At 61.3% G+C, this 25,062-nt stretch overlaps 5 protein-coding genes across 5 annotated transcripts; 2 read left to right on the plus strand and 3 right to left on the minus strand.

The window, feature by feature from the left end:
• Window positions 1–87: 87 nt before the first annotated feature.
• CMQ_5742 (glycosyltransferase) lies at window positions 88–11,055 on the plus strand (the record flags this gene model as incomplete). The annotated part of the gene is made up of 8 exons (XM_014313329.1): window positions 88–2,818; window positions 2,877–4,297; window positions 4,363–8,346; window positions 8,746–8,889; window positions 9,319–9,601; window positions 9,655–9,765; window positions 9,842–10,566; window positions 10,624–11,055. The coding sequence occupies 8 exons, from the start codon at window positions 88–90 to the stop codon at window positions 11,053–11,055; spliced, it is 9,831 nt and encodes a 3,276-aa protein (XP_014168804.1).
• Window positions 11,056–11,452: 397 nt separating this feature from the next.
• Window positions 11,453–11,998, minus strand: CMQ_5582 (exosome-associated family protein; the record flags this gene model as incomplete). The annotated part of the gene is made up of 1 exon (XM_014313169.1): window positions 11,453–11,998. One exon carries the CDS (start codon window positions 11,996–11,998, stop codon window positions 11,453–11,455), a length of 546 nt encoding a protein of 181 aa, XP_014168644.1.
• A 410-nt stretch (window positions 11,999–12,408) lies between these two features.
• CMQ_5728 (2-dehydropantoate 2-reductase) lies at window positions 12,409–15,218 on the plus strand (the record flags this gene model as incomplete). The annotated part of the gene is made up of 4 exons (XM_014313315.1): window positions 12,409–12,419; window positions 12,473–14,375; window positions 14,635–14,769; window positions 14,835–15,218. 4 exons carry the CDS (start codon window positions 12,409–12,411, stop codon window positions 15,216–15,218), a joined length of 2,433 nt encoding a protein of 810 aa, XP_014168790.1.
• A 243-nt stretch (window positions 15,219–15,461) lies between these two features.
• On the minus strand, window positions 15,462–17,285 carry CMQ_5802 (oxidoreductase; the record flags this gene model as incomplete). The annotated part of the gene is made up of 1 exon (XM_014313389.1): window positions 15,462–17,285. One exon carries the CDS (start codon window positions 17,283–17,285, stop codon window positions 15,462–15,464), a length of 1,824 nt encoding a protein of 607 aa, XP_014168864.1.
• A 1,198-nt stretch (window positions 17,286–18,483) lies between these two features.
• CMQ_5550 (phospholipid-translocating p-type ATPase-like protein) lies at window positions 18,484–23,470 on the minus strand (the record flags this gene model as incomplete). The annotated part of the gene is made up of 3 exons (XM_014313137.1): window positions 18,484–19,486; window positions 19,549–22,790; window positions 22,844–23,470. 3 exons carry the CDS (start codon window positions 23,468–23,470, stop codon window positions 18,484–18,486), a joined length of 4,872 nt encoding a protein of 1,623 aa, XP_014168612.1.
• Window positions 23,471–25,062: the final 1,592 nt, after the last annotated feature.

The following is a 25,062-nucleotide window of genomic DNA, read 5'->3' on the forward strand; positions in this document are numbered from 1 at the left end:
GGCGGAGCTGCTGTTGCTCACGGGAAGCTTTAACGGCTAGCCCTGGGCCGAATCAGGCCATACGGTTCCGGCTGCGATCCTGCTACGATGGCCACACGCCCGAGCCGCTACCGCTCGTCCACTTCGGCCTCCAACCCACCGACGACGACCAAGGCTGCCGAGGTGCTCCAGGACCTTCTGAACGGCACTCTCTCGGTGATATCTACGCCGTCGTCCGGCTCCGGCGGCTACCCCGACATCCACTCCCTCCTAAAGTATGTCCGACAGGTCCATCAGCACCTCACCGCCCTTGCCCCACCGAGCTCGGCGCAGGATGACTTCCGCCACCTACACGGCTTCCAGCTGCTGCTGAGCATGCTGCGGTCGTTCTCGGGGTTTTACAACCCGCAGAAGCGCAGCGACCCGGAGAAGAAGGCCCTGTTTGAGCTGCTGCACGCGACCCTAGCTGTCTTGTCGGCGGCGTTTCGCGGCCACCAGGGCAACCGCCGGTACTTCCACCTCCGCGTCGAGGGCGGCGGGTGGGAGGCACTGGATCAGATCATTGCGAGTATCGGGCTGGGCGTGAGCGACTCGGACCTGTGGAGCAACTGCCAGCTTTTTGGCAAGCTGCTCGCCTTCGCCCTGGACGACCAACGGATGGACGAAGTGGCCCAGTGGATTGCTCAGGACCGGGAAGAGGGTGTGACGGTAGATGTGGAGGAGAAAGAAGAGAAAGAGGAGGAAGAAGAGAAAGGAGAGAAAGATGGGAAAAAGGAGACAGAGGAGGAAGAGGGACAATCGGAACATACCGAGGAGAGAGTGGAGGGAAAGGAGCCCAAGACGAACGGGATGAACGGGAAAACTGCTCCGGATGCCCAAAGCAGCACAGTCGACATCTCGCAGTTGAAGGCCAAGCTTGGTGTCATCATCGGGCCCAAGACGGTGCTGCAAAACGCAGAGGTGATGCGGACAGTGATCGGGTTCTGGGAGTCGATTCCGCGGAGCCATGCCGGCGCATCGGACCCGGTGTCTCTGCTCGTTCTCGAGACGGTCGCCGCAGTGCTCTCGATCTCGTTCTCCAACCTGTCAGCGCTCCACGAGACCGGGATCCTCTCGCGGTTCATGCACCTCTATTTTGCGGCGGACTCGCCGCTCAGTGCGGACGAGCGCGCACGCATCCTCCCGATCTGCCGGTCGATGATGTGTCTGGGCGTCAACCAGCTGGCAGATGCGCAGTTTCTCCTCTCCAGCACCGATCCGGCCGCGTCCGAGTTTTGTCTGGCGATGGCGGCCAAGTACAGCGGCCCGCCGTTTGTGCAGTTCGACCTGTCGCGCCGCGGCTACTCGTCCATCGAGCTACCCACTCTCGGCCGCTCGTTTCCGCCAGCCAATGCGGGTTACACCTTTACGTGCTGGCTGCGTGTCGACACGTTTGACCCGCGATCGCACACGACCATCTTCGGCGTCTTTGACGCCACGCAGACCTGCTTCCTGCTACTCTACCTGGAACGAGACACGCGTAACTTTATCCTGCAGACGTCGGTGACGTCGTCCCGTCCCAGCGTCCGGTTCCGGTCTGTGGGTTTCGAGGAGGGCCAGTGGTACCACGTTGCGCTGGTGCACCGCCGGGCCAAGGCACGGGCGTCCCTGTATGTCAACGGCGAGTTCGTCGAGCAGGTCAAGTCGGCCTACCCACTGCCGCCACCACCAGCACCGGGCAGCGGCAGCGAGCCATTTGTCTCGTTTGGCGGCAGCAGCCGGGTGAAGCTCAATCCGGTGCAGGCGTTCCTGGGCACGCCCAAGGACCTGTCGGTGCAGGTTGGGCCGGGGATGATCTTGTCGAAATGGTCGCTGGCGTCGGCCCACCTGTTCGAGGACACTCTGAGCGACGACTTTCTGGCCGTACACTTCCGGCTTGGCCCTCGCTACCAGGCCAATTATCAGGACAGCCTCGGCGGCTTCCAGACGTACACGGCATCTGCTAGGCTGGCCCTCCGAAACGAGATCAACGCGGGCAACGACGACAACTCGGACATTCTGCGGGCGATTCGGGACAAGGCGTCGTCGATTGTGCCCGAGTCCAAGATCTTGATGAGCACGCTGCCGCGGTCGACGTTCCGGACAGACGGGACCTTTCTCGAGTCGCTGCTGTTCCGGTCACTGTCGCGGCCATCGGCGGCCAACCTGCTGACGCTGACGGCGAAGAGCGGCACGGCCGTGGCGATCAACGGGGCGCTACCGTGCATCAACGACGCGCTGCTGCGGTCGCATGGCGTGGCAGTGCTTACAGGCGACCCGGTGCTGGCGACGCCCTTTTTCTTTGACGATAACCTCTGGCGGCTGGCCGGATTCACACCACTGGCACTGAAGCTGGTGGAGCGTGCGACCACGGCCGAAGACCTGCTCCGGTCGGCCGAACTGGTGTTCCTATGCACGAACAGCAGCTGGCGCAACAGCGACGCGATGGAGCGCGATAACGGCTACGCCATCCTGGGCATGCTGCTGCGTGCCAAGCTCGGGGTCAGTCCGGTGGCAGCGGCTGGCCTGAGTTCGGACAGCTCCGGCGGCTCCGGCTGGCGGGCTCCGGCTGTGACGGGCGACCGACGGGCGACCAGCCTGCGGCTGCTCCAACTGATCCTGTCGTTTGTGGGCTACAACCACGGGGATCCGCTCGAGTCACTCATCATCAACCCGCTGGCGTACCGCATTCTGCTGATCGACTTCGACACGTGGCGCAAGTCGCCGGCACCGACACAGCAGCTGTACTACGAGCAGTTCAACACGTTTGCCGTCATGAGCAAGTTTCATCAGTTTAATAGCCGCAGGCTGCTGAGGATGAGTACGTTGTGTTGCGGGTGGCAAAGGCGCGTCGGATGGAGCTGCAGCTAACCAAATAGGGATCACCAAGCGACTGCTGGACGCAATGAAGGTCGAGACGGTCTCGGAGGAGATCATGCCGTACTTTATCAAGTCGTTTGAGAGTCTGATCCGGTGCAACTACAACGCCGAGGTGCACCGGGCCCTGGCGCTCTACATCACGTACGGACTCCACACGCCCAGTGCGGCGTCTTTTCTGCGGGCGGCACGACCACCGACGGCGACGGGCAGGCCGCGGAGCAACACAACAGGACGAGTGCAGCGAAGCGCGACGCTCAGCTCGGCACGGAGCATGATGTCGTCCGAGTTCGTGGCGGCGGATGGGAATAGGCCGCTGCCGAAGCGGCGTCTGGGGATTGAGATCCTGCAGTTGTACGAGCAGCTGCTGTGTGAGAACGGCACGGTGGCGAACATTCGCAAGTTTGCGCGCACGGTGACGAACAAGTGGCTGCTGTACCTCCTCTCGGCCGACGACGCGGTAGTGGTGGTGAGCGGCGGGCGGATCTTGTCGCGGCTGCTGGTGACGCAAGGCGCCAGCTACACGTCCAAGTTCAGCAGCAAGACGGGCGGGTTCTGGATCATGGCCCATCGGCTGCGGCCGTGGTGGCACATGCCGGCGGTCTGGATGAGCGTCTTGGGCGTGCTCTTTGGCAAGGACGTCGTGGGGATCAGCGCGGAGGAACGGGCGTTTGACGAAGAGGCACTCGCGTCGATCTTTGGTCCGGGTGCCAAGGTGGTCTATCCGGACGCCCTCTTTGCCGTCGTGTCGATGCTGCAGCAGGGGCTCAACGACACGCTCAAGTGCGAGGGGACACCGGACAGCGAGGCGGACGGCAAGCGAAAGGCAGCACCACTGGAAGCGATTATCCGGTTTCTGGGCAGCTGTCACCGGCAGTCGGCCGAGTTCCGCGACTTTGCTCTGTCGTCCGAGTACGTGCGGCTGCTCCTGTCGGCACTCTTCCCGTCGGTGGTGGGCATGGAGGCGCTCGCGGCCGAGACCGAGCTGAACGCCAAGGACACGCCACTCCTGTTCGACAGCGGTGACAACAATAGCAGCCGGCCGGCGGCGGCGTCTTCGTCAGCGATGGTGCGGTCGTCCAGCACGACATCAAGTCTCGCATCGAGCGTGCACTCCAGCATTGGCGGGTCGACGGTGGACTTCACGTCGGACTCGACGGTGCTCGCGTCGGTGGAGTCGTCGATGCACTCGACATCCGGGCGGCCGGCACTCTCGCCCCTCACAGGCGGGACGACATCGCTGAACCGGCGGTCGTCGTCATTCATCCTGCTGACGACACAGGCAGCGCCCCCATCATGGCACGTGGCACGACTGGCAGCACACGCATCACCGCGACGGCGGCTGGCGGTGCCGTCGCAGGCCAGCCGGAACAGCGTGCAGCAGGGGCTCCTGGGGCTGATCGTGGACGTGTTCGTCGACCAGGTCGTTGCGCGCAAGGAGTTTTTCCGGGGTTTGGACTGGCTGCACGGATCCCGCCGTCATTCCAGGAGCACCAGACCTTCTTCGAGTCGTACGTGCTGCGGGCGACGACACAACAGCTGGAACAGAAGCTGCGAGAAGACATGGACGTGGTGTGCGAGCCCAAGGTGCTGACGAACATGGGGCGGTTCGCAGTCAACATGGTGGAAGCGGTGCTGGACGGGACGTTTGTGGACGGGGTCGACGTGCTGCTGGACTTTACGGGGCGACTGCTGGAGCATCTGCACCGGCCGGACGTGGCGGCACTCAAGAGCGTGCGGCTATGCAGCCAGGCGGTGACGACGATCCGGACGTCCTTTCTCAAGCTGGTCCTGTTCCGGCTCTCAGACGTGGGCGAGGGAGATGGCGAGGACGAGAACGAGAAGGAAAACGAGGGCGAAGGCCAAGGGAACGGCGACCTGGACGGGCTGCCGGTGCTGGAGCGGATCTTCTACTGGCAATCGGTGTTTGTGGACTGCCTATCGATGGAGTCAGCAGCGGAAGAGTACTACCTGAAGCTGGTGCTGTACCAGCTGTACGCGCGGCTGCTGGACGCCGATGAGACGGCACGACTGGCAGCAGCGAGCCTGTGGCGGGCTGGTGCTGATCCAGAAGCCGACAGAGTCAGCGACAGTGCTGCGACAGTGCGCGACAGCGGATCAGCCTGCCACCTGGCGCGGTCGTTCCGGCACCTGACGGAGGTGGACGATGGGGCCTTTCTGGAGTGGGTGGACCAGCACCGGCCGTCGCTGGACGCCTTCTTCCTCGGCGGCATGTCGCGGTTCTGGGAGGACTTTGTGGCGTTGGAGAACGGGCGGGCGGCCGAGGGATCACGACAGCGAGCAAGCCGTCGACGCGACCGACTCAAACAGTGGCACACGGAATCGCTGGAGCGCGGCAACGTGCTGCTGCGGCACGAGATGGCCAACAGCGCGTGGATGAAGAGCATCTATGGGACAGAGCACGCCAAGCTGCAGCGGCTGCTGCAGGACCAGCAGGACGACCTAGCCTACCTGGCAGCGACGTTTGGCAAGATGGAGCGCGATCTGCGGCGGCCGGGCGCGGTGTTCGCCGAGGCCGGGGCACCGATCAAGTGGAAGCTGGACCGGACAGAGGGCCGCAACCGGATGCGATTGCGGCTGCTGCCCGACTCATCGGCACGGACCAAGGAGGAGCTGCAGTCGCGGAAGAAGGCGTTGGACGTGGCAGCCGGAGGCGGTCTGGCAGCACGGCCATCGTCCGCGAATCCGTCAGGGAGTCCGTCAGGGCTGTCGCCGGTGGTAGGAAGTGGACGGACGGCACGACCACCATCAGCATCGATTGGGGGGTTGGTAGGAGGAGGAGAACGAGGGGAACGAAGAGAAGCGGAAGAAGGAGAAGCAGGAGAAGCAGGAGAAGCAGGAGAAGCAGGAGAAGCAACAAAGCCAGACATGGGGGTGGCGACGGCCGAGGACGACTTTGAGCTGATCGATGACCCAAACGAGCCGGAGGCAGATGACGGATTCGAGGACAAGAACCGCAAGGTGATGCGCCGGCTAGAGCCAGGTGACGTGGTGCTGAGCGTGAGCAACGTGTCGCGGATCATCGGACTGGACGCGTGCGAAGGCATCCTGATCGTGGGCAAGGAGGCGCTGTACCTGATGGACAACGTCTTCCAGTGCCGGGACGGAGAGATTGTGAACGCGTGGCAGGCGCCGGCAGATGAACGAGACCCGTTCTCGCAGATCATCACGACCAAACCAACAGGCAACAGCGGGGACGAAGGCGGCGCCAACAGCCGACAGCAGACACAGACGCAAAAGGCCAGCAGCCTAGAGCAGGAGTCGCGCAGCTGGCGATGGAACGACGTGATCAGCGTGTCGAAGCGGCGATTTCTCTTCCGGGACGTGGCGATCGAGGTGTTCTTCCGCGACGGGCGCAGCTACCTGCTGACGATGATCGACAATGGCAAGCGGGACGAGGTGTTTGGGCGGCTGACGGGCAAGATCCCACACGCGACAGGACCGACGAGCGCGCTGACAAACCCGGACGACGCATGGCGACTGGAAGCACTGCGAGTCGTCGACGAGGGGCCACAGACGCTGGGCAGCAAGTTTGGCAGCATCTTCAACACGTCGCCGTGGAACCCGGCGATGCGACGGTGGCAGCGCGGCGAGATGTCCAACTTCCACTACCTGATGCTTGTCAACACGATGGCCGGACGGACCTTTAACGACCTGACGCAATACCCGGTCTTCCCATGGGTGCTGGCCGACTACACGAGCGAGACGTTGGACCTGGAAGATCCGGCGACGTTCCGGGACCTCTCGAAGCCGATGGGGGCGCAGACGGCGCAGCGACAGGCAGACTTTGCGATGCGATACCAGACGCTGGCCGAGATGGGCCAGCCGCCATTCCACTACGGCACACACTACTCGTCGGCCATGGTGGTGTCGTCGTATCTGATCCGACTGCCGCCGTTTGTCGACTCGTTTCTGCTGCTGCAGGGCGGCCACTTTGACCATGCGGACCGGCTGTTCAGCTCGGTGGCGGCGGCATGGCGGTCAGCATCACACGACAACGGCTCGGACGTGCGCGAGCTGATTCCCGAGTTCTTCTGTCTGCCCGAGTTTCTCGTCAACGTCAACGGCTACGACTTTGGGCGGCGACAAGACGGCAGCACGCTCAGTCACGTGGAGCTGCCACCATGGGCCAAAGGCGACGCTAGCGTATTTATAGCGCGGCACCGCGAGGCGCTGGAAAGCCCGTTTGTGTCGCGCCATCTGCACCGATGGATCGACCTGGTGTTTGGCTGCAAGCAGCGCGGCGACGCAGCGGTTGAGGCGCTCAACGTCTTCCACCACCTGTCATACCACGGAGCCATCGACCTGGACAACATCAAGGACCCGCAGGAGCGCGCGGTGGTGACGGGCATCATCCACAACTTTGGGCAGACGCCGCGACAGGTGTTTTCGCGGGCGCATCCGTCACGTGACCCGGCCATAAGTCCGGCACGGCGACTAGACGTCGGGTCCGTGGCCGCGCTGACCCGGCTGCCGCACGCGATACTGGAGAGCCACGAGCGGGTGGCGTCGTTGACATACGTGCCGCGGTTGGACCGGCTGCTGTGCGCGTCGCCGTTCCGGCTGAACCTGCCGCCCTTTTACGACAAGTACCTGGAATGGGGCTATGCGGACAACAGCATCCGGTTCTACTTTAGCGACAGCCGGCGGCTGGCGGGCCTGTGCGAGAACCTGCACACGGGGCAGATCTCGTGCGTGGCGTTTGCGGACTCGAAGACGCTGATCACGGCGGGCGAGGATTGCGCGGTGTCGGTATACGCGGTCGAGCAGGGTGGCAGTGGAGGAGGGAGTGGGACGGGAAGTGGAGGAGGAGGAGGTGGAGGAAGTGGCAGCGGCAACAACAGCAGCGACAAGTCGGTGGAGCTGTTGACGCGCAGCTCTCTCTTCGGCCACAAGACGCCGGTGACGACAGTGGCGACGTCGAGCGCGTTCAGCACGCTGCTGACGGTCAGCCAAGACGGCGTGGCGATGCTGTGGGACCTGAACCGGCTGGAATTTGTGCGCAAGCTGCCGGGCGTGCGGCCGGTTGAGTGTGCACGCATCAGCGACGTGACAGGCGAGATCCTGCTGTGCTCGGGGCCGAACGTGGTGCTGTACTCGCTGAATGGGGATCTGCTGCTGGACCAGAACGTGTGTGGACGGACGGGCGAGACGGGCGCCGACATGGACAGCGATGCGGACGAGGGGGATTACGTCCACTCGTGTGCGTTCTACGAGGGTGCGGCCTGTGAGTGGCTGGCCGACTGCCTCGTCTTTACGGGCCACCGGCGCGGACGCGTCAGCGTCTGGCGCAAGGCCGTCGGTCCGCACGGTCGCTGGCTGCTCGAGCTGGTGCGCCACCTCGATCACGTGGACGTCCGATCTGAGGCGGGCGCCAACGTGGACGCGGCCATCACGTGCATTGCGCCAATGCCCCAGCTGGTGTACACGGGCGACGACGGCGGACGAGTGGTGAGTTGGGCTCAAGGGTGTTGGGTGCAGAGTGCAGAGTGCAGAGTGCTAACGGCGAACCTTGTAGTACGAATGGAGCTTGGTCCAAAGGGACAGATGAGGGGGGATGAAGGCTGGGACCGAGAAGATCCAAGGACAGAAGACGACCCTGAAGAGAAGGACCTGAAGATAGGCGACACGGGAGAGCGCATGAAAAATAGCCGGCGTCAGATAATTTGGTTTGGTCATCTTGTCCTGCATGCTCTGCGCCACCGTCTATGTACACGTGCCGGTCCGTTGGTCCTCTGGCCGGAGCATGTCCATCACTCCGTCTCGTCGTCGTAGCCGGTCAACTGTTGCCGCGGTGTCGTTCGGGAACTGACGGTTAGCTGAGCTTGTTTCTGCCATCCGGACAAGCAGGACTGGTCATTGAGTCTGCCGACTACACCTACTCGGATACGTCATCGGGACGGGTGCCGGGTTCTCGTCGCCGACCAGCCGGCGCAGCGGCGGCGCCACGACAAACGTGGCCGGGCAGAGGGCGGCGATGGCGACGGACCAGAAGTACGCCGGCCGTTCGCGGGCAGCCCAGCGGCTGTAGCGGAGGGGGGCGGCCCAGAAGCGGGGGGCGGCGGACATGGTGGGAGGTGTTGGCGGTGGTGATGTCGACGGCTGGAATGGTGGGATCGTGATCGTAGCGGGTGCCCGTGGTGGTGACCGTGGTGGTGACCGTAAAGCAAGAGGATCATAGGATGGAAGCAAGAATCGACTCGTGGTCATCGTGCATCCTGAATGGGTCGAAGCTGATTCGCCCGGCACGGAAGAACAAGGCGCCGACCACACACGCTGCCGCCCCGCTTTTTGCCTCTTCGGGCAGCCCTGCCAGACTACCAGCTGTGGCCTACGTATCCCGATCGAGAGGTTGCCTGTGCAGCGACAAGGCAGTTCCGGTCTGGACCATCGTTCTGGACATTGTTCTCTGGCTTTCTGCAGCGATTGACGGCCTCTGCAAGCGCACCGATTGTGCTCTCTCCCCGACCTCTTTGCTCCGCCTCTGTGCTCCGCCTCTGTGCTCCGACCTCTGCACTGCTCTGCAACAGCGGCATCCGGCCTCACCACCTCACTATGCCGTCGCTCCGGTCCTGTCTGTCGCTGCTCGCGCTGGCCGCCGTGTCGGCCGTGCAGGCCGTCAGCTCCAGCGGACCACGGCTGCTGGCCATCTTGGACGACGTCGCCGACCGGTCGGCATACTCCCACTTTCTCGGCGACCTCGAAAGTGAGCTCTGCTTCTGCTGTTTTGCTTCTGCTCGACTTTATGCTAACCGACAGGCCGTGGCTTCTCCATCGCATACGAGACGCCCAAGAGCGAATCGGTCGGGCTCTTCCGTCTGGGCGAGCGAGCCTACGACCATGTCATCCTGTTTCCGACCAAAGCCAAGGGTAAGCATCCCGACGGATTTCTGGCCACGCACGCTCTACCCTCCCACTTCCTCCCCACGTCCACTCACTCTCTCAGGTCTCGGCCCCCACCTCACGCCCCAGCTGCTTGTCCGCTTCCTCAATGCCGAGGGCAACATCCTCGTCGCCCTCGCTAGCGGCCAGCCCGCCTCCACCTCGGTCGTCTCTCTCCTGAGCGAGCTCGACATCGCCCTGCCGACCGAGCGGACAGGCCTCGTGGTCGACCACTTTGCCTACGACGGCCGCGCGGCTGCAGACCTGCACGATGTGCTGCTGCTGCCGGTGCCGTCGGCCCGTCCGGGCGTGCGGTCGCTCTTTGCCGACGCAGCCGACGCAGAAGACGGCCTGATCGCCTTTCCCCATGGCGTCGGCCACGTCCTCGGCGACAGCCCTCTGCTGGCCCCCGTGCTCTCGGCTCCTCGCACTGCCTACAGCTACAGCCCCCGGGAACAGGCCGAGACCCTCGACGGCGCTGACGACCTCTTCGCGGCCGGCGGCCAGCTCAAGCTCGTCTCCGTCCTGCAGGCCCGCAACTCGGCCCGCCTCGCCCTCGTCGGCGCTGCCGAGATGCTGTCGGACGCCTGGTTCGATGCTACTGTCGCACCCACCGGCTCCGACGCCCAGCCCCGCTCCACGTACAACCGCGAGTTTGCCCGTCGCCTCAGCGGCTGGACCTTTCAGGAAACCGCCGTCCTGCGCGTCAACTGGATCGAGCACGCACTCGCCGAGCAGACTGCTACCAACGAGACCAACCCAGCCCTCTATCGGGTCAAGAACGAAGTGGTGAGTCTGTCTGCTCTTCTGCTCTTCTCTCTTCTCTCTTCTCTTTCTGACCTCCAGAACTACGCTGTCTCCCTCTCCGAGTACCTCTGGGACAAGTGGGTGCCGTTTGTGCCGCCGGCCGGCGACGAGGTCCAGCTCGAATTCTCCATGCTGTCGCCCTTCCACCGGCTCGGGCTCAAGCCGGCGCCGGCACTGTCGACCGCCACCGCTGCCGCCTATAGCGTCTCGTTCACGTTGCCGGACCAGCATGGCATCTTCAACTTTGTCATCGACTACAGACGGCCGTTCCTCACGTACCTCGGCGAGAAGATCACTGTGTCGGTCCGCCATATGGCCCACGACGAGTGGCCGCGCTCCTTTGTCATCTCGGGCGCCTGGCCGTGGATCGCCGGCATTGCTGCCACCATCACTGGCTGGCTTGGCTTCTGCGCCCTGTGGATGTACTCGGCACCAGTCCGGCCGACGCCGCCGGGCAAGAAGAACCAGTAGACGGTACCAGACGGCCGGACGGTCCAGGAGGACCAGGATGGAAAAAAGTTACATGGGAAAAGAGTAGGCAAAGTGTCTGTGATGAGAACGTTGAGAAAGGCGGGTATAGACCGGGTTTTTGTTCTTTTCCATTGAAAGTGAGTATCTGCGTTTCTAGTATCCGCTGTATTCCATGTACTCGTATCACAACAGAGTGTTTTACACTTGGGATCTCTGCTTGCGTCACTCGCGATGGGGACGAGACTGTGCAAAGGATGCCCGGCTGTGCAGACTGTGCAGACTTCCGCTGTCTTTCGTCTGTAGACCGAGTGGGCTGTGAGGAAGCCCAGCCGCGTGGCTGCATCGACGGGCCTGTTCGTATGGGCGTACTTTCTGTTCGTCTGTCTCTTTTCGTCCTTCAGCTGGGCCGGCCGCTCTTCTTGGGCCGCTTGGCGAGGTTGCTGCTGTCGCGCCGATCACCGGCCGAGGAGGCGCCTCCGCGCTTGCGACTGCGCGAGGACGAGGAGCCTGCGTTGCGGCTGGTTTTTGCAGCGGCAGCGGCCTCCTTCTCCAGCTGGCCGAGCTTGGCCCGCACATCCGGGTCATCCATGTCGGCCTTGACGAAGCGGATGGCGGCAGCCTTGTCGAGGCGGCTGGCCGGGCCGTCGTCGGCGGCCGACGACTTTTTCTCGACGGCGTCGATCTTTTGCATGTACTGGCGGACGCGCAGCAGCTCACGAAAGACGGCGTGGCTGCGGGCGTCGACGCCGGCGAGGCCGAGACTGCAGAAGAGCGTGGACTCGAGCGCATAGCCGGCGAGGACCTGCAGCTTGGCACGGTCCAGCAGCGGCAGCCGCTGGCTCGTCGTCGTCTGGTGGCCGTCCAGCAGCAGCGGCGCCACCGCAGCCTCGAGCCGGTCGATGTCGGCCGACAGCTGGCTCAGTCGGGGGGCGAGATCATCCATGTGGACGGTGGGAGAAGAAGCGAAGAAGAAAGGAGGCTGAATGCAATGAGAAGCGTGATGCTGGGCAAAGGAAGGTGCGGCCGATTGCACTTCCCTGGCAACAATTTTTGGACAGCTGCAAGAACCAGCGCTGCAGCCAATCACAGGACGGGCATTCGCCCCCGACAGGATGCGCTTGCCGGAATGGAAAAATCGAGAGCGAGAAAATTAAGAGGACCCCCAAAACAGTCCCCGACTTTTTGTCTGTTTGTCTGCTATCCTCTCAGCTCAGCGCCCGGCTCTGGCTTTGAATCTGCTGTCGACGACGACCATCCCGACGATGCGTCTCTGAAGCGAGACCGTGCGATCCTGGTCTCTTTCCCGACGTCTCCCTGCCGTTCTGATCGTCCTGATCGTCCGAGGGCCATGATATGACCGGGCAGTAAGGCCTGCAAGACAGAGGAAAAAAAGAAAGGGGGACAACCGAACGCACAGCTCAGAGGCGTCTGCTCTCGACGCCTCGTCCGCCAAGCTGTTGCCCCTGCTACGCTCCCGACCGCCGGCATGGCCGGTGTCTGGGCCGTGCGGCTGCTGCTGTGCCCATCGTCGTGGCCTGTCGATATGGCCTCTCGCCGGCCAGCGAGCTTCGGCTCGCCAGACCAGCTCGCCCTGGTCCCGGACAGGTCGCCAGCAGACAGTGCGGACGACGACGACGTCGGCAGAGTCCCTCTCGGCGCAGCAGCCGCCGTCACTGCCGCCATTGTCCCCACCTGTCGACTATCATTTTCCCTTTGGCAATCCCTCGCTGCTCATAGCCACGCTGCCGAGCCGGCAACACGCAGCCTATGAGAGCACAGCCAGCTCTTCCTCGGCCGGAGTCGTTCTTTCTCCGCGTCCATCACTCTCCACTCTGCGTCCAACGAGAGAGCGGTCCCGACAGTCCCGCGAAAGTCGCCGTCTGCGAAAAGCAGAGACGCTGCCACTAGCACACAGACACCACCCCCCACGGCAGACGGAACAGCAGCCGGACGGCCGGCCTGATGCGGTGTCGCCGACACCAACGGCTACAACAACGGCCGAAACAGCCACAGACGGAGACGCCCCGCCTGCAACGACAGCAACCGAGCAGCCGCGGTGGTCGGAGCCGGTGTACGTGCTGGGCAGCGATCCGCGGGCGACGTATCTGGCTCACATGTTGTCGGGCTTGCCACATAGCCCGCCGGTACGACTGCTGCTGTCGGGCCGGGCGATGACGAACTGGCTCGAAGAGGGCCGGCGGGTACGGCTGGTACGAGCAGGCGTTGTGCAGCCGCGAGCCCGCGTGGTGGCCGAGCTGCTCGAGCAGCCGACAGATGCGGCACTGCTGGCGGCAGCAGCAGCAGCAGACGCGCCACCCAACACGCAGCGCCGGGTCAGGTCGCGGCACCGGCACATCGAGAACCTGGTGGTGACGCTGCCGTGCGCGCGCAGCATCAGCGCGATCCGCTGGCTGCGGCACCGCATCGACCATCGCACGACCATCTGCCTGCTGCAGTCGGGCCTGGGCGTGGCCGAGCGGCTCAATGAGCTGTTCTTCGCCGACGAGGCATCCCGACCGCGTTACGTCCTCGGCTACATGACGCACGACCTCGGCTACGGCAACCATGACCGCAACTTTTCGCTGACAGAGCTGGTGCCCGGAATCCTGCGTCTGACGGCCTACTATCCGGACACAGGAGCACACAAGACGGGTGGTGCAGACGTGTCTGGCGGCGAGCTGCAGCTGGTGCGGCTGCTGGGCCTGACGCCGACACTGGGCGCAGGCGGCTACGAGGTGGACGAGTTTCTGCGGTGGAAACTGCCGGAGATGGTGTCCACGGCAGCTGTAGAGCCGATCGCGACCGTGCTGGACCTGGCGCCCAATCTGGTGTGGCGGAACGGCGAGGCGCGGGCGCTGGTCGAGGGCCTGATACACGAGATGGTGGCTGTGGTGGCGCGGCTGCCCGAGACGCAAGGGTCAGCGATGCTGGCCGAGTTTGTGCAGAGCGGCATGCTGGCACGACAGGCCCAACAGGGACGGCAAAAGGGGCCACCACCAGCACACGAAGACGTCGACGGCCTGGCGGCCCAGCACCGAGAGACGAGGCTGCGGTCAGTGCGCGCGACGACGCAGCAGTCGACCGTCGAGTGCCGGATGGCGAAGCTGGTGCGTGAAGGCCGCGTGACGGACATTCACTTTCTCAACGGCTGGTTTGTGCGGCGTGGCCGCGAAGTCGGCGTGAGCTGTCCGCTGAACGAGATGGTCATGCGGCTGGTGCGGGCGAAGCAGATGACGGGCCGTGCGCAGATGGACAGCTACGTCCCGCTGGTGACGGAAGACGCGGCCGCAGCAGAACAGCCTGCGTCTCCACGACAGCCGGTAAGCACAGATTGGTCGAATCCGCAAAGGCAGAGGAGGACGACAACAGCACCGCAATGGACCGGCGACGAGGACTCTGGAGAGGCTGAGGACAGATGGACAGGACCGGGTGAAACGATGGAGCCCATGGGCGGGTACTATTATTAAAGCGCGGAAACGACGGTGTCTGGTTTAGAGACTTTATAGACGTTTCTGGGAGCGCTGCAATGGACTTGTGTATGTATCAAGAGAACCTGTATGAATGACATTGGTGAGTCAGCTGATGGCGCTAAAAAAAATCCGCTGGAATTCTGCCGGTAATTCTACCCCGCTGTCACGGACGCTCCACGACGACGTGTCTGCACAGCAACGACGGTCAGCGACGAGCAGAATGGAAGACGACGAACTGAAGCGGGTGAGTGGATGGCGAGGGAGTTGTATTGCATTGCAAGGACAGGTACTGACACGTTTCCCGACCAGATCCGTGAAGAGCGTCTCCGGCAGCTCAAGCAGCAGGGCGCCGGCGGAGGATCGGATCAGCAACAACAGCAACAACAGCAGCAGCAGCAGCAGCAGCGCCAAGAAGCTCGCAAGGACATGTTGAACCAGATTCTCGAGCCCGAAGCTGCCGACCGGCTGGCGCGCATCCGGCTGGTCCGGGAAGAGCGCGCGACCGCCGTCGAGGACCGCCTGCTAGGACTCGCCCAGTCCGGTCAGCTGCGCGCAAAAGTGTCCGAGGCCCAGCTCAAGGACCTGCTGCAGCGCCTGTCGGACGCCGAGGACGCCAAGCACGGCTCCGGCAGCATCGTCGTCGAACGGCGGCCCAAGGGCTACCTCGACGACGACGACGACCTGGACTTTTAGGCGGGAACGGATCGACAACCGAACTGTCCAGCAGGACAGACGGCAGTCGCAAGACGGCGACTGCAGACGGCAGACTGACAGGACAAAAATGTACTGACTGCATCCATATCATTGATATCACGTGAATCAATGCAAAGAACACATGACCAAAACAACGTTTCCATCCACGTGACCTACAATAGCACCATCCACCTTTTAGCATCACCATCAAGACATCCACTTTCCACCTTCCACCCCTTTCCCCTACGCATTCCGTGCCAGCTGGACCAATCCGTTGACCTTGCGGCCGATCGTCTGCCCGTAGCCAAAGTCCACCAGGCCCTGCACAAAGGCCCAGGCGCGGCGCTGGCTCGGCACCGGGTACTGGACGACGGGCGGCAGGGCCGTGCGCAGGCCGAGCCAGCCGAAGCGGTCTTCGCAAATGCTCTTGGGGTTGGAGATGGCCTGGAGGCCCTCGGCCGCGGCAAAGCGACCGAAGCCGGAACCAGCGACGCCGCCAAACGGCAGCTGCACGGCGTAGTACGTGGCAAAGTCGTTGATGGCCACCATGCCAGCCTTGACGCCAGCCACGACGGCAGCCAGCTCACGGTCGCGCAGCTCGTCGCCAAACACTGACGCGCCCAGCCCAAAGTTGGCCGCGTTGGCCACCGCCAGCACGGCTGCGGCCGTGCTCGCCTCCGCCCGCATCAGCACCAGCACCGGCCCGAAACACTCCTCGCGCGCCACGGCCATCGCCGGCGTCACGTCCGCCAGCAGCGTCGGCTGGAAGTAATGCCCGTGTGGAAAGCGAGGGTGCTGGTAGCGTCGTCCGCCCGCCAGCAGTCGCGCGCCCGAAGCCACCGCCTCGTCCACCAGCCGCTCCAGCCGCTCGAAGCTCGCGTCTGAGATCATCGCCCCCATGTCGTAGTGATCGTCCGCGTCGTCCGCGTCGTTCTTGTCGTCGTCGCTGTCGTTGCTGCCGTCTCCCTCTCGCGTTCCCAGCCGCAGCGCCCGCACCTTGTCCACCACCAGCGCCAGCAGTGGCTCGTACACGCCTGGCGTCGCAATCACCCGCTCCACTCCGATGCAGTTCTGTCCGCTCGCCTGGAACGTGCCGCGCAGCAGCGTCGCTGCCACCGATGGCAGCCGTCCAGCCCCGACCGAGTCCAGCACGATAAACGGATCCTTGCCCCCCAGCTCCGCGCATAACGGTGTTAGAGCCGCTGCTGCGTCAGCAGCCACGTGACGCGCTACCGCTTGTGATCCAATAAATGTCACGTGCGCAATATCCGGATGCCCCGTCAGCCGACCGGCGATGGCCGGCCAGCAGACCACGGTTTGAATCAGTCCGGCGTCGAAGCCGTGCGCCACGAGTGCTCCCCGGGCCAGCGATGTAAAGTACTGTGCGCTCCACGCTGTCTGCTCCGACGCCTTGACCACCACACCGTTGCCCGCAAAGAGAGCCGACACCATCGGCGCCACCAGGTTGTGGAACGGGTAGTTCCAGCTGACCAGCGCTGCCACCACGCCCAGCGGCTCGTAAATCACCGTGTTGCGCTTGTGTGGCATCAGCAGCGCGTGTGTCGGCCGCCGCGACGGCCGCAGCGCTGCCTCGCCGTGCAGAATCGTCCATCGCAGCCGCTCCGCCACCACCAGCACTTCGCCCAGCGCTGCGTCCACCGCCAGCTTGCCTGAATCCACACACGCAATCCGGCAGATCTCGCTCTGATGGTCCAGCACGTGTTGCAGCAGTGTCCGCAGCACCTGTCGCCGCTGTCCAAATGTCGTCTTGGCCCACGTCTGCTGCGCTCTCTTGGCCGCTGCCACCGCCTCGTCGATCTCTTCTGCCGTCGCCGCCTTCACATGCCCTAATAGCTGGCCCGTTGCTGGTGCGTAGCACTGGATCATCGTCGATCCTGCCTCTCCAATTGTCGCCTTCTCCAGGTACACCTTGTCCTTGGGCACCTGCAACACTGGCACCGAATACCGTACTGCTTGCTCGCTCGCCGCCCGTCGCTGCCACAAAAACACCGCGAGACCTGTCGCCGTGAGCATCGACCACAGCGCCGCCCTCACAAACGGCCACATCCTGTCCCCTGTCAGACCTATGCCTCAGACCTCCAATTCGCTCATACTTACTCGTCCGCATGCGCATCGACCCATAGCAGCCATGCTGCAACCGCCTGAAGAGGAGCCATTGCTGATTCTTGTCGCCGCTGCCTCCAAGTCCCTTTGTTCTTTGTCTCGTCGGTGAAAGCTGGCCTCGACAGCTCGACAGAAAAGTGAGCTGTTAGCCGGTGGAGCTGCCCCCCTGAAATTAACATCGGCTCACTTTTTAGCGCTCCTGCCCGCTGTCTCCCAATTCGTCCAGGCTGCTCTTTCCCTTGTCACGTCACAACCTCCTGCATCACCAACATCGTGTCAATACTGAATTACGTAAGTTATGCATATGCCATGGCTCAAGACAACATATATACAAAACACTCTCCCCTCTCTCTCTCCTAAACTTTATACTTGAACGCGGCTGTCCCAGATTCCGACTCCTGCAACGCCAAGATAAAATTGCTCCATCAACCCAGCAAACAGGTTCACATGGCAGACACCGACAGAATGCTTCCACGGAACCCCCTCAGGCCACCCAAGACTTGTGTAGAGAACCATCCCGCCTCTCGCTTCTGTCTGCTTGCATATTGGCGCCTCTTCTTTTTCCTCTCCACGCAAAACAACAGTTGTAAATTCATCAGCACCCCCGTACCAGAACAGAACAAAATGAACTAGAAACGAACAAGAAACGCCACTTGTAATGGAAGGTACAGCAAAAGACAGAATGACAAAATAGAAAATAATGTTAAAGGTGTAAAACAACAGCAAGGAACAGAAACAGGGAAAAGAAAAAGGGAAATGGGAAAAGAAAAACCAAACGACATTGGGTGAGATAAAAGAACATGGATTCGGTTTCCAAAAGCGGTTGCGGCATGCCTCTGCTCTGTCTCACGTTCGGTCCGGTTCAGTGTCCAGTGTTCATAGATTGATCATGCATATCATGAATGCATGGAAACATTCAAAGGGGAGGGGAGACGGCCCAGCAGGCCCGACGGTCAAAGAGTCAAACAGTAGTACAGTAGAACAGAGAAAAAGGCGGAAACCTCTCCGCCAAACAACACAAAGTAAAAAGAAAGATGGGACTTTAGACTGAGGTAATTCGAGATTCGAAAGCAGAGAGGGTATGACACGAATTTTAAAATCAGCTCATGCTTGCTGCCGTTCTGCACACCGGAGACGTCTTTCAACTCTGCTTGCCCTTGATAGAGAGCCCGCGGAGACGGCCCTGGATAAACCGGCCTGCTGCCGTGCCGCTGCCACTGGCTATGTTGCTGCCGTCCCCGCCCGCCGAGATACTGCCCTCCAGCATCGACAGCCGCTTTGCCGACGTGAACTCGTTGCTGGCCTCGAAGCTGGGCCGCACCCGGTCCATCGACATCCGCATCCGGTCATACGACGGCCGAGCACGGTCGATCGACTGCCGTTGCCGTCCCAGCTCGTTGGACGTCACCGGCATCGCCGGGCTCATGTCGTCGATTGACGACAGCCGTCCGTGCCGCCCGCTGTAGTTCGTGTCGTCGCTGCCGTTCTGCGTCCGCGTGTTGTGCGTCGCCACCGATGGCGGGTAGATCGGACGTCGGTCCTCGTCCACGCTGGCGTATGCCGTATGCGTCGGCTTCTTAGTCTTGCGCGATCCTTCGGACGAGGAGCCACCGGTCGATGCGCTGCCATCAACCGCCTTCTCTGCCGCATCTGTCGCGTCCATCTTGCCGCCGCCATGTGTCCGCTCCACGTCCTTGAACATGCCCATCTGCACCTGTTCGCGGATGATATCGACGTCGTACGGGAAGTACACCTTCTGTACCGCCTTCAGAGCATAGCGCGGGAACAGACACATGATCGGCGTGATGAAAAACACCGCCCAAAACGTTGCCTGTCCGTAAATCTGCGGTGCCGTTTTGTAAAAGTACTCGGCGTACGATGTGGACGAGTACACACCGGTCCAGAAGAAGACGAAGAGGTCACTCAGGCTCACAACCAGCAGCATCAGCCAGTCCCAGCGGTACGTGTTGATCAGAATGTACATGTTGATCGTGAACACGGTCGGATGCGCAATGTAGGCACCCAGCTGCAGACGGGACGACACGTCCATTCCGTTAAACGCGCCAGACGTCGTGCGAGACAGCGTCAGGTAGGGAATGAAGAAGCAGAGAACCGACTGGTACACGCCATCGATCATGTATAGCCTGGGAATCGTTAGCACACCGTCGAACCCACGATACAGCAGCCACGGGAGAGAGCCACGTACCAGAACTTCTTCTGCGTCCACTCGAGCCGCTCGATGCCTCGTCGATACAGCTGCGGCACCGCGAGAGAGACCGCATCCGACACGTCCTGGTCCAGCACGCCCATAAGGATGACCGGCACCGACGTGAAGAAAAGGTTGAACATCAGAATGTACGTGTAGTCGAAGACATATGTCATGTCGAAGTTGCAGTAGATCTGAAACCAGAAGATGGAGAACACCCAGATGATGTTCTTGTAGAAGAAGTTGGCAATCGCCTCGCCCATCCGCCGGTAGGACCAGCGTCCGTGAACCAGCACCAGCCGCTGCAGGAAGCGGAACTGTCCGATAGCATAGTCCGAGGACATGACGGCTTGACGGCCTTCCACACCGGCGATACCCACGCCGACGTCGGCCTCCTGGATCATAGCCACGTCGTTGGCTCCGTCACCGATAGACAGCGTCATCACGTCGAGACCGTTCTTGACCAAGCCACAAACGGCCGCCTTCTGCGCCGGACTGACACGACAGCAGAGCACAGACTTGCACTGCTTGCACAGCAGCAGGAACTTCTGGCTCAGGCTGTCAGACAGCACCCACCGCAACGTAAAACCGTCAATCACGATCGCGTGGGTCGGTGCTGGCGGCTCGTGATTTGCCTTTGCCGCCGCCAGGTCCTCAGCGCCACCCGTCATATTGAAAATCTGCAGGTAGCGGTCTAGTTCGGCCTCCACTTGCTTCATGAACTCGCCGTCTAGTGTCTTGCCGGACTCGTCCTCGTCCACCTTGAGATGGATCAGCTCCATGTCGTTGTTCAGCAGGTTGCACGAGAAACCAATGTTGATAGCCGTCTCCACCTTGTCACCAGTCAGAACCCAAAGCTTGATACCAGCCTCAGCCAGCAGCGCAATCGTGTCGGGGACGCCGTCCTGCAGACGGTCCTCGATGGCCGTGCCACCAATCAGAGACAGATCCTGTTCAATCAGCTCCGCCGCCTCTTCCATCTTCTCCTCGCGGTCGTCGAGGGCAGTGGCGGCAGCGTCGTGAATCTTGCGCCAAGCATAGTATTCTTCCTCGGTCAGGATCCGTTGTGCAATGCAGAGAGTACGCAGACCCTCGCGCGCAAACATTTCCAGGTGTTCAGCCGTGGTCTTGCGTAACTCGGCCTGCTCGCCGCGCTTGAGTCGGGAGTAGATGATACTGTCGGCGCCCTTGCAGAAAAGCACAATTTGGTTGTCTGGCATCCGCACGATAGCCGTCATCCGCTTACGCGTCGAATTGAACTCGATCGTCGTCAATACAGGATAGTAGCGCTCCTCGCCCATGACGTTCAGCCGGATGCCATCGCCAGTGTTGCCGAGGACGGTGAAGCCCATATCGCGAGCCGTGGAAACCAGAGCAGCCTCGTCGGGCGACTGTGCCTTGAAAATAATGCGAGGCGGAGATCCGGGTTGCTTCTCAGAGAGGACAGTGTGGCAGAGAGCGAGGGCAAGCATGAAGCGCTCATTCGCCGCCTGCTGCTCAGGGCCGTGCTTGCCGGAGATATCGTCGACGAAATCGGGAGCAATGAAAGTCACATCCTCGTCGTGTAGGAATGGGTTGTCGTGCAGCGACCGGAGTCCAGCCAATGCACGAACCTTGGCATCAGCAATATCGGCGCGGGCGCGTGCAGCTTCCGCAACCACGTCAATACCCAGACGCTTCCGCATACCAGCCTGGGCTTCAGTATATGCCTCGCCGTACGGCTGGCCGTTAATGGTTGCCTTTTTAAATTCCATAACGTTTTGAGTCAAGGTGCCGGTCTTGTCCGAAAAGATGTACTCGATCTGGCCGACGTCGTCGGAAATGTTCCATGACTTGGGAATGCAGGGCTGGTCGATCACGTCGTAGTACATCTCCACATCGCTGTAAATAAATACCGCTTGCAGCGTTCGGACGATTTCCAGCGAGATGTACAGCGAGATAGGCACCAAGTTCTGGAACAGAATGACAGCAGCCCAGAACGTAACGAAACCGGCCAGAGGCGCAGTACCTCCATATGGGCCCATGTCGAAAAAGTTCAGCGAGGCGTCCGTCTTGGCCCATGAGACGCCGTTGTCGATGGCGGCAACCAGGCAGATGACGAAGAGCACAACGAAATTGCAAATGACGTTGAAGTTCAGCTCACGAGCAACACGGGCGCGCTTACTAGGAGTCTCGCCAGCGTTCATCATGATCTTGGTGTCATGTCCAGTAAACAAGACGACGCCCAAAGCCCACTCGGTGTTTCGCAGGTTGCAGCCGCGCAGCAGAACATTGTCAATGGTAATTGGCTCGGACATCTCGCGAGGCTTCCCAAGCGGGTCGTTTTCGAACTGCTGGGACCAGCGAATAGCCCCACTGTACTTGTACAGGTTGGCATGCGGCGGTTCGCTTTCAATGTAAAACTGAGCACGTTCACAGTCACGCGCGTGCTTGATGTTGCGACCACAGCGGAGGGCCTGGCGGAATTTCAGGTTCGTCTCGCCATCCAAGTTCTTGGTTTCGATATAGCAGGCGCCATCCGGATCAGAGGTAGCAAGAATGACAACATCGGCGGGCAATTCGTCGTCGTTGAAAATACGCACATAGTCGCCCACTTGTAGGTCCTTCCAGGCACTGCGGTGAAAGCGAGCATCGCCAGTCGGGATGAGGTCGTGGTTGATCACATCAGTCGTAACATTGCGCAAGTTAAAAGCCTCCTTGCCGTCCTTGCCGGGTACGAAGGAGAACGCAGAGATCGGGCGGTTGGCGTTGGCGTCTTGCCCCGGAGATAGCATGTCCTGCATCTGTGCTGGCGGGTGGCGTGGTGACGGAGACGGCACAGGCGTCATCGGAATATCCTCGTGGGCAGATACGTATGATGTGCGGTCGGTATACGGAGACAGCATGGTCTCAGGACGCGTACGGCGAGTCTCGATGGACATGCGCGGATCGTTCTCATTGCCGAAGGAGACAGGCCTGTTCTTCTTGGTATCCTTCTTCCACAAGCGTTCCGTCGAGTGCCACATGGCCGAGATGAAGCGCGAAGTAGCCTTCTTCACTTTGCGCCAAGGCGATACGCTATCCTCGCGTACATTGACGTTATCATATCCCACAAGGCGGTACACAGGCGAGTTGTTCAAAGTCTTATCCGAAAGGGTTCGGCGAACATCTTCGACAGCATCTCGGATAGCAGTGATCACGACAATTGCTATCAAAGGAACGGCGTTCAGTCCCGGATTCGAACCACCGAAAATGGGGAAAATCTAGCCAGATTAGAATGCAGCCAATGAAGCAGAGGAGGCCGCTGTGCGCTTACAGTGAGAATGACGAGGAAGAGGAAGAACATGTTGGCAATGGCCTGGAATTGCCAGTACAAATTCTTGGGAACAAAAGACAGGGGCGTGTACTTTGCGGTCCGGATCTTGTTCCGCGCATACGACTGGACTGGCAGGCCATCCTCGTCCTTCTGGTCCTCGGGCAGAGGGATATTGAAGTACAGGTTTCTCGGGCCGGGGCCATCGTGCTCCTGGTCATCTGGGGCATCTGGGGCGTCGTCGTCGTCGTCGGCCTCTCCGTCGTCGTCGTCGTGGCGGAGAGTCCCAGAACCAGCAGAGATACGTTTGTCGTGAGCAGTTGACTTGTTGTTCGCGCGTCCGATGATGGACATGCGCTTCTTGTTGCTGCTCTTAATCGTCATCTTGCGCGTGGCCCATCGAGACCGCTTCGTTTTGGACGCTGCTTTTTTGGGGGTCGGACCGGTTGGTATCGGTGGCGTCGGAGGAATCGGCAGGCTGTCGGCAATTGAGATCTTACTGTGCCTACCAGCAGCGCTGCTGTTGCCAGCTTCGGTGGGCGCATCGGACACATCACCAGGCGCGCCGCTTACACTCAGTCGGTCATGCTGCGCTCCGGCCGAAGCGGCCTCTGGGTCTAATGATGCCATGCTTGCGAATGGCGCCGAGCAGGAGCCGGACGTGGGGACAGAGATATGGACAGTTGTGCTGATGGTGGCACACTCCAGAAGCGGAGTGATGATCGAATGCTGCTCTCCACCCACGCTCCGATTTCGTGATGCTGGGAGATGCTAATGCTGGTGTTCCCCAGGGCGAAGCCGTGTCGTCCCCTCCTCCAGCTGCGGGGACAAGCGTCTACCGGCCGGATGGCTCCAGGGTGGACAGCGTGCTGGATGGCTCGTACTGGACGTTGTTCTGTGCAGGAGGGTGTTCCCAAGTCCGCGGCCGTGGCCGAATATGAGGAAGCGATGACGGGGGTCCGGGAAAAAAAGCCTCGTCTCTTTCGGGTGCGCCGGGTTCCGTCCGGCTAAGTGGTAGGAACGGGAAAGATGAATGGCAACGGTCGACGGCCTTCGCTTCTCGGGGTGGGAGAGAGAAAAGAGTGTGACGGAGTATTATCGTCGACGGCGAAACAACCCCTTTCTGCCAACGCGAGAGGGCTGGAAAGAATTTGGGGAGGAGGCTAGGTTGTCTTGCGATTGCACAGGAATTCCGCACAGGACACGAAAACAGTCCACAAGGGGGTGCAATGAAAAGTGGGCCACGAAGGATTAAGCCGAAGGGAGGAGCCACCCATAAGCAGGAAAGAAGGGAAGTTCGTGGGAAGAAGCGGCGATTCGAGTGACCGGGGAACGGAGGGCGAGACAAAAAGAGGAAGGCAAAGAATTCGCTTTTCTGAATTGGTTAAAGCTAGCCAGAGTGCTAGCAGTGAACGGCCATTCGGATGGTCCGGGGGCGCAGAACGGTATTAAAGACGATTGCGCCCAAAATACGATATGGGGCTGGTGCATGCAACAGTGCATTGCTGTTGTCTTGCAGGGAAGGTGCCGAGGGGCGGAGTCGCTGGCGCGCTGGGGGAAGGGACCACCTACTCGTAAAATCGGTGACGGGAAGTATCTTCCGTATCGCTCGTAAAATACAGAACAGCGAGAGAAAGGCATAAGCGGATATTTGGGTGGAGAGGCGCTAGCAAAAGTATACATCGCGCCCGTCTTGAGGATACGAGCGACAGTCAAGTCGAGTGAATGCAAAGCGGCCTGGCCATGGTCACGACCACGAGTATGTAACAAGGTGGACATCTTCGGGGATTACACAGCCTTGCTGACCGGAGCATCTGTGCCACTCGCGGTGGAAATCCTGCGAGAACAAGTCCGAGTTACAGATTCCGTAAGCTCTGGTGAGATATCCTACAGTTCCAGGGTAGATACGGTACTCAGAAAAGAAGATCAGCCAGAGATGGCGACTTGCAAAACGGGGAGCTCGGCTACGGAGCATGATACGCTACGATACGTCAATGGGAGGTGCCCCCCTGTAGCCCCTGGGCATCCCAGGGGGTCTCGGGGCTCTGGAAGGCCTGGCGCCATGCTGGAAGGTCCCCTGAAAGAACAGACGAAGACTTGCGTTCCTTGGCAATATCACGCTAGTAGAGTTGCACCCAGCGATCCAAGTCCACTTCTCGTCTCGGCGCGTCAGAAAGGGAGAGAGACTGAAGGGCTGACCTGTGCATATCCGTACTACGGAG

This window comes from Grosmannia clavigera (assembly GCF_000143105.1).
Source record: "Grosmannia clavigera kw1407 unplaced genomic scaffold GCSC_89, whole genome shotgun sequence".
NCBI lineage: Eukaryota > Fungi > Ascomycota > Sordariomycetes > Ophiostomatales > Ophiostomataceae > Leptographium > Leptographium clavigerum.